Source organism: Caenorhabditis elegans, chromosome II (genome assembly GCF_000002985.6).
Source record: "Caenorhabditis elegans chromosome II".
Classification (NCBI taxonomy): domain Eukaryota; kingdom Metazoa; phylum Nematoda; class Chromadorea; order Rhabditida; family Rhabditidae; genus Caenorhabditis; species Caenorhabditis elegans.
Window position 1 is genome coordinate 10026423 of NC_003280.10, and position 14050 is coordinate 10040472.

At 35.7% G+C, this 14050-nt stretch overlaps 4 protein-coding genes and 1 non-coding gene across 5 annotated transcripts; 2 read left to right on the forward strand and 3 right to left on the reverse strand.

The window, feature by feature from the left end:
* Positions 1-164: 164 nt before the first annotated feature.
* F52H3.6 (Serine/threonine-protein phosphatase) lies at positions 165-2000 on the reverse strand. The gene is made up of 5 exons (NM_063766.3): positions 1402-2000; positions 1221-1348; positions 864-1142; positions 529-816; positions 165-482 (listed from the first exon to the last, which is right to left on the reverse strand). The coding sequence occupies exons 1-5, from the start codon at positions 1439-1441 to the stop codon at positions 228-230; spliced, it is 990 nt and encodes a 329-aa protein (NP_496167.1). The 5' UTR covers positions 1442-2000; the 3' UTR covers positions 165-227.
* A 510-nt stretch (positions 2001-2510) lies between these two features.
* On the forward strand, positions 2511-2531 carry 21ur-14218. Its single transcript, NR_051567.1, has one exon.
* Positions 2532-3767: 1236 nt separating this feature from the next.
* Positions 3768-4548, forward strand: ttc-36 (Tetratricopeptide repeat protein 36). The gene is made up of 4 exons (NM_063767.4): positions 3768-3986; positions 4039-4118; positions 4170-4291; positions 4336-4548. The coding sequence occupies exons 1-4, from the start codon at positions 3784-3786 to the stop codon at positions 4468-4470; spliced, it is 540 nt and encodes a 179-aa protein (NP_496168.1). The 5' UTR covers positions 3768-3783; the 3' UTR covers positions 4471-4548.
* On the reverse strand, positions 4467-6791 carry mtcu-2 (Protein MTO1 homolog, mitochondrial). Its single transcript, NM_063768.8, has 6 exons — positions 6588-6791; positions 6270-6540; positions 5833-6216; positions 5380-5783; positions 4877-5316; positions 4467-4820 (listed from the first exon to the last, which is right to left on the reverse strand). Exons 1-6 carry the CDS (start codon positions 6784-6786, stop codon positions 4602-4604), a joined length of 1917 nt encoding a protein of 638 aa, NP_496169.1. The 5' UTR covers positions 6787-6791; the 3' UTR covers positions 4467-4601.
* A 52-nt stretch (positions 6792-6843) lies between these two features.
* Positions 6844-13558, reverse strand: let-268 (Procollagen-lysine,2-oxoglutarate 5-dioxygenase). Its single transcript, NM_001383930.1, has 10 exons — positions 13406-13558; positions 11486-11698; positions 10495-11369; positions 9937-10050; positions 9750-9888; positions 9448-9696; positions 9230-9403; positions 9038-9184; positions 8807-8990; positions 6844-7126 (listed from the first exon to the last, which is right to left on the reverse strand). The coding sequence occupies exons 2-10, from the start codon at positions 11693-11695 to the stop codon at positions 7026-7028; spliced, it is 2193 nt and encodes a 730-aa protein (NP_001369887.1). The 5' UTR covers positions 11696-11698; positions 13406-13558; the 3' UTR covers positions 6844-7025.
* Positions 13559-14050: the final 492 nt, after the last annotated feature.

Here is a 14050-nt window from a genome sequence, read left to right on the forward strand (position 1 = left end):
GTGAAACTGAGAAAAGCGGATGACTCCAAAAACTTAAGACCCGTTTGCGTAGACTGCCCAATACCTTCATTCTATTATAATGAGCTAGAAGCTAAAGTTTGTCCGTTTCACGACATTTTATCTCGTTGTCCATACAATGGAAGAACAGAAGTAAACATCATTGGTACACTGTGAAGTTTAAAACATTTATTTCGTAAGAAACAATCAATAGCTGCATAAATGGTTAGTTATCCTTTTTTAGACTTCGGTCCTCTGCTGCTCACGAGTATACTTCTGGTTGACATGTTCTTGGCGGCTGCTGCTCCGCGAGCTTGAATTTTCACTTCTCTTATGGCTGGCTTCAGGATCTCGAAGGAAACGATGAGCCGCTCGTCGACAATCATAACTGCTGCATTGTTGTCGAATTCTCCACAGTATTTGGGTGCAGAAAAGATTGTCACGAGGCGTTTGTCGGCGAAAAATTCGTATCCATCTTGAACAACCTGAAATTGAAAAAGGTTTAACACAAGTTATTAAGTGATATCATACCTGATGTCCTCTAGCAATGAGATCGATATTCATCTTCTCCGTGAAGTCCTTTACTACGTCGGCTCCAAAAATCTGCGAAACTCCGCGCGAGCTCTCCGCCCATCCGGTCATGTTGTTCTCTGGATCTGCCCAAAGGAGATCCATTGCAAGGGAATTGTTTGGTGGATCGAATGGACGCGTGATTTCGGCAAGCTGTGTCCAGGAAACCAATTTCTGGCTCAATCCACCATGCATGCAGAAGATTCGTCCGGAGATCATCGCGCACAATGGGAGATGGTTGAACAGATTCTGAAAAACTGAGGTTTGACAGAATACCTCAATACACTAAAGCTTACTTGGAAGTCATTGTATAGAGCCAAAGAATATCTTCGTTTACACTCATCGTAAAACCCATATGTACGGTTGATTGAAGCACACTCGTGGTTTCCTCGGAGTATAAAAAATCTGTTTGGGTATCTGATTTTGTAGGCCATGAGGAGACATATGACTTCAAGTTGTTGGCGTCCTCGATCCACGTAGTCGCCCAGGAACAGGTAGTTTTGATCCGGCGGGAATGAGCATCTGTTGAAGATTCGAAGAAGATCAGTATACTGCCCATGAATGTCTCCACAGACCTGAAAGTACACGTATTCTGGCAGGAACTAACGAAAGAATTACTCTCTATTTTACTAACAAATTAAAAGTCAACGTACCGCAATTGGCGCCTGAACCTCAACCATTGTCGCTTGCGCTAATAGGATCTTCGTGCATTTCTCGATGACGACATCAATATCTGCCTCATTGATGCAACGTGTTAGCGAGGGGTTAGAAGTGTCGTTGACTGAAAATTATACCATTTCAGTATGAAACTTTAAATCTGCAAAATTAATTTACCTGACAAAAGTCTATCGATAAAGCTAGGAATATTGACCATTTCGAGCGTAGGTTAGTGTTGTTAGCAGTGAGTAGAAGATGCGAGATGCCGCGATGGTTAGTTAAAGTGGGAATAAATTATTTTTAATCGAAGTCCTTGTTTTGAAGAGTTGGAAGATCTAATCAAAGTTAACAACCGAATGGGAGGAGGGGTCATACGAGACTATATGCAAAAGTTCATGACTTTGATTTTTTGATTTAATTTATTTCATCCCTACGATAATCATCCAGAATGTGTGCCTACCCTTACTTTAGACATCATTAATTTTCAGTTAAATCGGCAAAAAACTGGAAATGGAAGGAAATAATATAGAATTCTCAGTGTTAAAACTCCTGCAGATATTTCGATCTTTGTTAATTCTATTTTTAAAAATAGTACTACATGAAAATTCTTTGTCCTTCGTACAAATTCACTCCTAAAATCGTTGTTTTTCATGTGAACATTTTATTCCGGAACACTCGCCCTCATGCACTTGTGCATTGAAATAAACACATAATAGTCAGGCGAAAAATTCAAACAGTACCAATAAACGAGAGGTGCAGAGTGTCAGAGATGACAACAAAATGTGACAATGAGCTGTTTCAACAATAACAATGACGTGAAAAATTGGAAAGAAAAACTGTGTGTGGTAGATAAAAGAGGATTATTGACTCTGTTTTTAGAGATCTCGGGGTTTTTCAGTTTTTGAAAATATTTGCTTTTCGTGTACTTTGTTTTGTTTGAGAATATTTATATAGAGAAGTTCCGTCTACCTTTCATTTTCATTCTATATTCTCCCAATAAATTTTATCAATTTTCTAAAATTATTATCATCTGTCTTTAGAATTTTTACATACTTTGTAACATCTACTGTATCTCTTCAAGTAACGAAATAAGTGCCAAATTCTTTTTTAGATGATAATTATAGACTAGACTGATTTTGCACAAATCTATTGGAAAAATGTGGTATACTAATAAAAATCGATTCATAGACTATAATTTTGAAATATAAATTTATTTTTGTAATTCCAAAAGGAACTTTGAGCAGTTTCATTGTGATTTCAAACAAGCTACCAATTTTTGCTGGCAGTTGCCAGAAAAAAATTGGAAATTTACGTTTATATTAGTGATGTTGCAATTTTAGAACTGGATTTTCCAAAGAAATCTGATGAAAACAAGTACTTGAAATATTTCAATTATCTAGATGACATCATTTCTTCCCGAACATCTGACCAAGTGACCTATTCCAGATTCTAATCTAAATAACCACATGATAAATCTTCTTAAACAGTTCCAGTGTCCCCCGGAGAGATAAGATGACATCATATTTCCATTGTCTTCTTACATTTAACAGAAAACGACTATTTAACTGACAATTCTCAATCTCGTCACAATGCGTTTCTTTGCAACCAAGTCGGGGTCATTTCGTCGCAGTCATTTCACCTATTGATAACAGTACGAATAAAATAGAGAGGCGCCATGTGATAGTTTTTCCATTTTCAATGTTTCTCTTCATCTTTTCGTCTTTTATCTCTGACCTGTATGACTTTGTCAGACTTTTAAAAGTTTTATGTTTGTACCTATTGGGTTTATTTGTTTACTCTCTACTTTCACAGTATAGTTTTCCATTTTTTAATTATGATCTTTCGTTCTTTTTTTAAAGTTTCTGAATTTTCCGGTTGTAAAGGGGTTTTGTGGATAAGATTTTGAGGGAAAACATGGAAATTTTCTTAAAATTTAATATTAGAAGTTATTGACTGCAACAATGCTTAAAATTACTCAAAACGTCCGATTTTTCGATATTTGGAAACTTACCAATAAAATTGACTGAAAGTTTACACAGCTTTGAAAAGTGTTTCAGTTTTTTTTCCAGCTTTGTACGTTTTTATTCACCTGCCATAATTTTGAAAGTCGATCAAAAAATAGTTGTATGCTTCAATTTCGTTTCCATTGTATTTGAAACTACCTAAAAAATATATACAGTTGGAAACTTTGTTGGCAATATTGGTAAATATTTACCAAAAACTTTGACTGAAAATTTTGTGAAATCTAAAAGTATTTGGAGGGTTTTAATTATGATTTTCAATCATTTTAGACTATTAAAAGTGTATCTAGGAACGATCCTAAGCCTAAGTACGATTAGACTAAAAAGCAGGTCTATTTTTATGAAGGCGACCTACGTCTACTTTGTGTCCATGGGTGTCGAACTGGGGAACATGGGAATTCACCATTTTGGTTCAATTAATTAACATTTCCTGTTTTGATAATTATATTTCATCGTTGCAATAAGATTTTCACTATATCAAAGATTTCCTATTAATCCTATTAATTAATTAATTTCTATAAATTTCAGAAATTAGAAAATGTCGACATCACATGATCGTGCAGTTCTAAATCAAATACTGAATCCATTAATGCCTACATCGGATTCTGGAATTGCTGAAATTCATTTAGAATCAGATAGTTTGGAGCATCCAGGCTATGAGCTCAGTTTGCAGCTCGAGAGAGAAGGTGTCGCGTTGGCAGAAGGTGTACGGTTGGATGAAGCTATTGAGAAGTTTACAAAGTGAGTTTTCTTTTATTGCTTATCTGATTTGATCGAACGAGCAAATTTTCAGAGCACTCGAAGTTTGCCCGAAAAATCCATCCGCGTACAACAACCGAGCACAAGCATACCGACTTCAAAATAAACCAGAAAGTGAGCTCAATGGATAATCTTACGATTTTTCTTATTTCTCAATAATTTCAGAGGCCCTCGACGATCTTAACGAAGCTCTATCATTAGCTGGACCAAAAACAAAAACTGCCTGCCAAGCATACGTACAGAGAGCTAGCATCTATAGATTGAGAGGAGATGATGATAAAGCTAGAGTTAGTTTCATAAAAAAGGACTCAATTCAAAACTATTTATTCAGACCGATTTCGCATCAGCAGCCGAGTTGGGATCCTCGTTCGCCAAAATGCAGTTGGTGGCACTGAACCCATATGCTGCAATGTGCAACAAAATGCTTGCAGAGGTTTTTGAAAAAGCCAAAACAGGAGAGGATTAATCAATTTTTTGTTTTATTAATTTTTTGTTTTTTTAATTCTTCTTAATCAATAAAAATTTCAACAATAACAAAAAAAAACAATCTATTCCAAATGACAACAGATACAAGACTAGCGGGCTAAGATTACTAATTTATACAGCGGAACTTCTCACTGGGGCTGGATTCTTCAAATGTCTCATAAGTACAACAATGGCTTCAGGTGTAATTCCAGATATTCTCGTAGCTGCTGCCAGATTTCTTGGTCGTGCTCTTTCCAACTTCTCGATGCATTCCAAACTCATGCCTCGCATTGTTGAAAAATCAGTGTTGTCCGGAATTGCCGTAGCCGATTCTCGATCGATTTCTTGTTTCTGAAAAAAATGTTTTGAATTTGAAGCAACTCATAACGATTTTCACAAGCTTTTACCTTTGCCTTCATCCTCTCATGTTCCATTTGATATCTTCCTTCAATTTTCAGCCTTTCCAGAATATCTTCTCCGATGTTTTTATCTTTCAGACAAAGCTCCAAGTCACTTTTGTCTAGATCATACCGATGTATCAGATCGAATGCAGATAGAACTTTTCCGTCATTTCTGGATGTCGCAGCCAATTTTGGAATTATTCGTTTCCATTTCACCATACTCATTTTCATTTCCTCTGTTCGTTGAGTCAGATTATTGAGTTCGCCCTTAGTTTCAGTGAATATCGCCCATCGGTTGTCACTGATCGCATTGTGACGTCTTCCCAACTCAGTGAGTCGAATATCAGCATTATCGGGTCGTAGATAAAGTCGAAACTCCGCACGAGAAGTTAACATTCGATACGGTTCGTTGGTTCCGAGGCTTGTTAAATCATCAATCAGAACGCCTGAAATGTTTTTTTTTTTTTTTTTTGAATTTTTTAAAGATTTTTTTTTGAATTTTCTAATACCAATATATCCTTCTGTCCTTGACACCTCCATTCCTGGCTCATTTTGAGCTCTTGCGGATGCATTGATTCCAGCAACAACTCCTTGAGCAGCAGCTTCTTCATATCCAGTTGTACCGTTGATTTGACCAGCCAAAAACATTCCCTCCACCTTCCGTGTCTCCAATGTTCTTTTCAATTGTTTTGGATTCACAAAATCGTATTGAACTCCGTATCCTGGTTGAAATATTTCAACATTTTCTAGGCCAGGAATTGCACGAAGAAGCTGGGTTTGAACTTCTGGCTTGAAAGTCAATGACATTCCTTGAGGATAAATGTGAGGAGAGTCGAGACCTTCGTGTTCCAAGAAGAGACGATGGTGCAGCTTTGGGAACCGTAAGAGTTTGGATTCAAGTGAGGGACAGTACCTGAAAATTTAAGAACAATTATTTTTTGAACTTATAAAATTTATTTCACCTCGGCGATGTTGTTTCGGAAGCAACTTGATAATTCTCATGCATATTCTCATTTCCAATCCGACAGACTTCGTCATTAGTATGCCCCAGATAAGTTGGCAGTTGATCTTCATAGCTGATCCACACATTTTTTGTTAAAAACGAAAATGGAATAGGTGTCCGGTCAGGAGCGACACGTTCAAACTTTGAAAAATTAATGGAATCTTTCATGAGACGAGGTGGAGTTCCGGTACGAAGCCTTCCTAATTCGAATCCATGTTTGAGAAAACTTTCTGACAGTCTATCTGAACTTTTCTCTCCTATTCGTCCAGCAGGCCATGTTTTCATTCCTTGGTAAATTTGAGCACGAAGAAATGTTCCCGTAGTGATTACAACACACTTTGTTCTGAAAATTTGTAACTTTATAAACTTTTATTTTTAATTTTGGATTAAATTCACCTTATAACTGTTTCATTCATCATTCGAATTCCTACAATCTTTCCATTTTCGACGAGAAGCTCTGCAACTTCACCTTCCAGTATTTCCAGCCGCTTTGTTGAATTAATTTCATTTTGCATTTGCGTTTTATACAATTTTCTATCAATTTGAGCACGGAGTCCTAGTACTGCTGGTCCTTGAGCTCGATTCAACGCCTGGTAAGTGATGGCTGATTTATCACAAATTCTAGCACAAAGTCCATCAAGAGCATCGACCTCTCGAATTAAATGACCTAGAAAAATAATTGTTGAATGATTATTTTTTTTTCAATTTTGTAACCTTTTCCGATTCCTCCAAAACTCGGATTGCAGCTCATTTCTCCTATTGTATTTTTATTTTGTGTGACCAAAACAGTATTTGATCCGCAACGAGCTGCAGCAGCAGCGCTTTCACATCCAGCATGGCCTCCACCAATCACAATCACATCAACATCTGTTTGAAAACATCGTCGCAATAATCGAGTGCTTTTGCTTAACATTTAATCTGAAATTTAATTTTGTTTCTGGTTTTTCTGAGGTTTCCCGATAGAATTATATTGAGAGATCAACATTCATTTTCGATTAAGAAAACATTGAATGAAAATTATATTTATTAAATATAATAAATTAAATACATAAAAAGTAAGGCAAAAATCAACAGCGTCCCGTGAAAAAGGCACAAGAAATATTTAAAGCACACGAATTTTAAGTTACACATTTAAAGCTTAAAAAAAACAGGTTATGGGTTAATAAAGGATACCATGATATATCTGGTACCCTTTGTGGTGGCAAGACCCTCATGAAGATGTGTCAATCTTCCGGGGAACATCATTGCATAGCCTGGAAATTGTTGTATGGCATGAAAAAACAAAAAACAAATATAAAATGTTTGTCCGAGAGGACTACACAGGCTAAAGTTAGCAATAGAGCGAGGCTACTCAAACATTTAGACCTCACGAGGGGGTACGTTTTCGTAAGGGGATTTTTTCGTAAGGAACGCTTTCAGTAGGGCAATGTGCGGCGCGCCTTTTCGCAAGCCCGCCGCACAGTCCTTCGCAATGCGCCGCACGGCTTTTTGCAATGCGCCGCACGCTTCTTCGTATTTATTTATTTATTTTTCCAACAGGAAATTTCGAACGGAATTCAATTAAAAACGGATTTTTAATGGAAATTAATTAGTTTTATTCGAGCTAAATACGGATATTTTCAGAATTTTCGATGACAAAAACGGGTTTCAATCGATTTCGAATCGATCAAAATTAATATTAATCGAAAATGAGCGTTTCCTTCCCGGAAAAAGAAGAACTTGATGCTGAGAGTGATCCAAGCGGAGCCAAACGCTTTTTTAGAGGCAAGTATTGATGTCTAAAGATTAATTGAAGAGTGAAAAGTATTTTTCAGCGTTCACAAACAACCCGAGTGAGCAGCAATTTTCCAAGCTGAAGGCAAGTTTCTTTTTGTAGTTTTTTAAATTCTCAAATAGGTATATAACATCGATTTGTTTTGTTTTCCAGAGAATGTATCATCACAACGACTATCAAAACCTGCGAGGAGTGATTCAAAAGACCATTCAACTATCAAAATCATTGATCCTAGACTTGAAGAGACGATCCGGAAATCGAACAACCGCTGTGCCATTATACAAAAACCCCGATTTCTGTACTTCAGTGTTTTTGAATTATACCGGTTTCAGTGCTTTTAATGAGAAACTTTTCCCTTTTATGGAAATTCCGAAATGCTATCACTGATCTCTTTGTTTACCTCTGTGCCATTAGATTATAGAAACAATTTTCCATACTCAGGTTATCCAAATTTCGCCATGATTTTTCTTACTTAATTTAATCGAATTAACTTTTGTTTACAGTTTTATTTTCCATTTCGACTGAATAAAAAATCACTTCTATCATTTTAATCGTTTGGCTCCGCCTGGATCACTCTCAGCATCAAGTTCTTCTTTTTCCGGGAAGGAAACGCTCATTTTCGATTAATATTAATTTTGATCGATTCGAAATCGATTGAAACCCGTTTTTGTCATCGAAAATTCTGAAAATATCCGTATTTAGCTCGAATAAAACTAATTAATTTCCATTAAAAATCCGTTTTTAATTGAATTCCGTTCGAAATTTCCTGTTGGAAAAATAAATAAATAAATACGAAGAAGCGTGCGGCGCATTGCAAAAAGCCGTGCGGCGCATTGCGAAGGACTGTGCGGCGGGCTTGCGAAAAGGCGCGCCGCACATTGCCCTACTGAAAGCGTTCCTTACGAAAAAATCCCCTTACGAAAACGTACCCCTCGACCTCACATTTTCGAAGAAGAAAAATCGCGGAAATAGGATTGTGAGACATTATATAGGTTTAAATCGATTTTCAAAGTAAATTTGATGACCATTTTTCGATAATATTTTTGAGAACATTATTTAGTGGAAGTTTCTAGATTTTTGAAAATCCAGATCTTCGAAAAGCCAGAAAATCTAGAGATCAGTTTTTTTAAACGAAATTCAGTGTTCAAAAACTACTCACCAACTTCATCTGCTGGCACCGTGCAATTATATCTGATATATCGTACACCTCCACCTTCATAGTCTCTTCCCTTCTTGTTCAGTGCAATATCAATACTGAAAGTGCTTGCATCATGATGTGGGCGGAGCGATGGTTGCTCTTCAGGTTTGTAACGAACAACGAACATCATATTGGACTCAACTGGCTGAAAATTGATTTTAATAAGTTTAAAAACAAGTGTCAAAGATGTACCTGATGATAATATCCTATGAAAGTCTTCTCTTGTACTGGACGAACATACGTGTCCATAAAGTACAACCATTGTCTCTCAAAACCAACTTGATTCATATGAATATCTCGAGTTGGTACATTCTCATATCCACCCGCAAGACGTTTGTCCTAGAATGTTTATATCATAAATACCATTTAAAAAAAACTCCTCACGTTGTTACTTCCATCACTCCATCGTCCAAATCCTTCCATTTCTTCAATAAGCTCTTCACAGAATCTCTCAGACATCAGTGGGAAATCGTAGACATCTGGACAGGCTTGATCTACTACATGTTCAGGTTCCATGATTTTATGGTAGCCTGGATGGATGTAACGAGCCTCCCAAAGCTGGAAATTGCAGGTTTAAAGGTTAAATTCCTAGAAGCTCTCACCTCTCGATTCTCAAAAATCTGCCACATTTCGGGATGCCATTTTCCTTCTGTTACAGTTTCAGCATACTCATCACTAACAATCAAAAAACCATAATATTTTTCATTGTCGATATACAAGAAATGTCCATTGTCCCTTGCAAACTTGCACATTGACATGTCTGGATCCAAGTTTTTGTTATAACTATATGCGTCTTTCATGGCTTCAAGCTTTTCCTTGTTAAATAGAACAGCTGATGTGATGAATGGAACCTGAAAATTGAAGAGACTATGATTTTCTAGATGAAGATATATAAGTTGCTCACATTCCAATATCCAACTCTATTTCCTTTGACAATTGCCATATAATCTTCACTTCTAGCGTAGTATCCATTTGCAGCAATTGCACCCCAGAAGTTGGTGAAGAGTTTTCCAGGTTGACCAATCATTGGAGCAATTATTCCACTGAAAATAGGGAATTTAGATAGATGGCAAAGAATTTAGGGAGCTTACACATCGTAGGTCTTGGAGTATTGAATCAGATCCTTGATTACTTTGGGTTCGGAGAAATAGGCATCTCCGTCCATGAGGAAGGCGAATTCTACGTTTCGTGCTTTATTCCATTCTCTGAAAATATTTTTGGTTGAATTGAAAATTAGATTTTACAATGTTTAAAATGGTATATATAAACAAAATGTGTACTTGGTGAATTTTTTGATTAAAAAATGCCTGCCTGCGTGCCTACCTACTTTTTGCATGTTGGTAAAATCGTCGATATTCGATGTTTCTATTAAAGTAATTATAGTTTTAAATTAATTTGTAAAAATTAATTAACATGTACTTTATCAGTAAGCACACATGCACAAGGCAGGCGTAGGCCGCCTTAAAGTTATGCAAGCGAAATTTGGTAGTTTTACAATAACAGTAAGTAATTACCAGAAAAATGAAACTAACACAAATTTTCTACAAAACTTTACATACAAATTATTCATAAAAATGTTGACAAAAACGTTCATTAGGGATTTCAAATTTTTTTTAAAAACGTTCCATATTTTTAACTATAAACCTTACATTGCTTCATTCCTAGCTTCTCTGTCTCCAATCTCTGTGACTCCATTGATAACCCTCTTTGTATAATATGACTTCCCATGTTTTTGCAAAAAGTCTTGAATGTTCTTAATTGAAAATGGCTGATTATTGTAGATATACAATGCAATTTTCTCTTTCGGATAGTCAAACTCAGCGATTTTTTGTAGAACTTCTTCAATGAATGGAATAGGTTTCGAAATGAAAAGGTTCAATGCAATCAGTGGCACTTCTTCAGATTCTTTCACTTCAAGCCCACAAGTTCTACATCCGAGTTGTGAATTCCAACGGTTTCCGAGATAATTTCCAAGGTAGTTCAAATGGGATTTGCTAGGACCGTTACCATGAACAATCAATGGTTTGGTGTTATAAGCTGCATTATATGCTTCTGGAGTTCCATCTTCTTTGAATTGAAGTTCAACATCTTCAATAACTCCATTCAAGTTTTGGAAGATCTTGGACATTGAATCAAGATCCATATTCAATTCTTTTCTCAACTTCTCATCAAGATAAATCATTGTGTAGTACAACTGGTCATCATCCTTATCCTCAACGGACTTCAACTTCAGAATTTTGTGCATTTCCGGACCGTAACCCATGAAGAGGCCAGAATTCAAGAATCGTTTCCCGAACTCAACAATAGGATATTCTGGTGCCAAACTCTGATCTGGCCAGCAGAATGGCTCAGCTCCGAATAGAAGACGCTTTTCAGAGTAATGTTCGAAAAACTTCCTGAGGATTGTTGTAGAATCAGCATTGAATACAACATCATAAGCATCCACAAACATGATCATTGTATCCGAAGCGTCTTTGTATTTTTCAATCCAATCGGAAAGAATTCGAATTTTTTGGCCTCCACCCTGAAAATACGTTTTAATGTATAATATCTTTAGAAGCTAAATTTTCCAACAATTTAGAATTAATTCCCGAAGGCTCAGAAAAATAGTCAAGTTTCAATTATAGTAATCCAACTAACTTGTTCGATTCTTGTGTCACCACCATTCCACTTCTCGCCCAATCCAAGAACTTCAATATTGATGTCGAATGCTTTTGCAGATTCTAGAAGACGTTTAAGCCCATCTGTATTTTCAGTTGCAACTGTGACTACAACCAGTTCGGGTAAATCGGTTATTGTGGTTGCCAGGAGAACGGGTATTAGTGGTAGTAGAAAAGGGAGAACCCTCATTTTCTGAAAAAACCAATTATAGAAATTGAAAAAAAATATATATATAAATCAATGAATATTGTAAACGGAAACTTTTATAATTTTATTTTTGTAGATAGAATGGGGATGTTAAAATATTTTTCAAGTTGAAGAAGAAGTTAGTCAAAACTTTAGATATTTATCATATACATAACTATAAAGTTTCGACAAAAAAATATAAAAAAAACATTCCGAAATGTTGTTTAATAATTTTTTTTCAAAGTTTTAATTAAAATATTTGGTAACTTGCTACATTTTCAAAACAAAAAACGGAATAAACTGTATTTTGGAACAGAAACAAAAACTATCTGAAAACATACATTTAGAGCTTCCGTGAGCTTATGGCTCTTACGTGTAAAATTCAAATCTACACTTTGCCTTCAAAACAAAAAAAACGTTCGTTCAATTTTTATCAGAGGACCCCAATGGAAATAAAATAAGAACCAAAACAGAAAAGAAACATAGGGTGACATGTCAAAATAAATCGTCCTCTTTTCTCTTCCTCACTCTTTTTCGTACTTTTTGTTCATTTGTCCTCTACTTTTCATCGTCGAGATGTGAGAAGAGACCTTCTTCTAGCGAATGAATACGAGAATTAAATTGAATTGGATTGACATACACACACAGCGACGGAAACGTAGGGTATAATTATGAATATAATAAAATGTAAGAAAGAAGAAGCGGAAGGTGTTCTTTCTGGATATAGTTTAGGATCATCCTCGAGAATGAAATCTAGAACGTTTGTATGGTTAGGTTAATCCTTTTCTGCCAACCTAATAAATTGGTAAGAAATCAAAAGGTTCAAAAGATAAACCTGAAGTAATTTTGAAAGCGAAAAGCTACGAAGGTCATGTCCAATGATGTTGTTGGTGTTGACAAAACAAATATGAAGTTATTGGTTCTGTTATACATCAGGAGGTACGACATGGGGGAGTATTTGGAAAATGAGGATATGGTAGATATTAACACTTATCATACTTATCAAGACAGGCTGATAACCAGAATCTTTATAAAATATTGTTTATCGTTTAGGCGTTTCCATGTTTTATATTTCTTGTTTTCTTTTGTTGATTTGGTTTATCAATAGTTCATAGTTAAACTACTGTCTGTATTTTGGAAAAAAAATAATTCAATCGTTGAAAAGTTTACTGCTAACGTTGAAAAATTAAATGTAAGTGTAGTACAGAAAATTTGAACGAAGTTCTTAGAGAACTAGCTGCCTATTGTTTAGAGCGTATAATGAATAAGTCAATGCACTTCTCAATAGAGTGCGCGAGGGTGGAGCTAGTTAATACGTGACGAATCTCAATAAACATTGAGATGGTTTGATGGATCGAGAGTGTATTAATTACTAGTGAATCTACGTGCGAAAGAAAAGATCATCAGAATCTGGCCTAGCTTCAATTGAAAAATGCATTTTCATAACGATGGTAAATCTCCCAGAGCCTTTTTCAAATCCATTTCAAATATTTTGAAAATATTGACTATTTCAAAAAGTAAAAAATATACGTAGTTTCCATTTAATTTATGTAAGTCTATAAACTTACATAAATTAAAGAATCTAAGATGGATCCAGAGTGTACTGATGTGCAGAAGTTTATTTGTTTTTTTACTGTCAAAAATATACATTTAAAAAATCCAAAGTTTGTTCAAAATCATCAAATATTACAAAACCGGTCAAAATTATCATACTTTACCAAAATTTGAAACATCAGAATACGAACAATACGTGCAAAACGACCAGAACAGTCTGCTCCAAGAGCTGGCAGACTGCAACGTGTCCTAGTGGTAGTGAAGGAGTTTACACTTTTTGTAGAAGCTACGGGTCATCGAAGGACGAGAGATGGAGAAGAAGACGGCTGTCCAACAGATGTCGACCAGGCTCTCTTTATACCTGCGTATCTTATTCTCATATGATATTTCATAAGGCTGTCGCAACTTTTTTTGTGCTCGACTGTTCGCTTACTCAGTTCGGTGGAACTAGGAAACGAGAGAAAAAGATCTGAAAAAAGGAACAAAAAAATCTTTTCAAAAAATTATCCTAATAAGTATCATGTAAAAATATTTCAATAAAGACAAAAAACTGTCGTTTACAGACTTCGAATCGTGTTCCAATCATACCGTACCCACCGTACTTTCAGCAAAAATATCTTGGTAAATTAATTCTTTCTCCTTGAAACCATAAAAAAGAAAATGAAGTACATGACAAACATTGGTGTTTTATTAAAAAATTGCTCCACCAAGTATCCGAAACTTCAACAAATTTAAGTACAAATATTCACGGAAACTCATCCCACGCCGTCGAAAAAGAAGTCATCTCACGTGAGGTCACGTGAG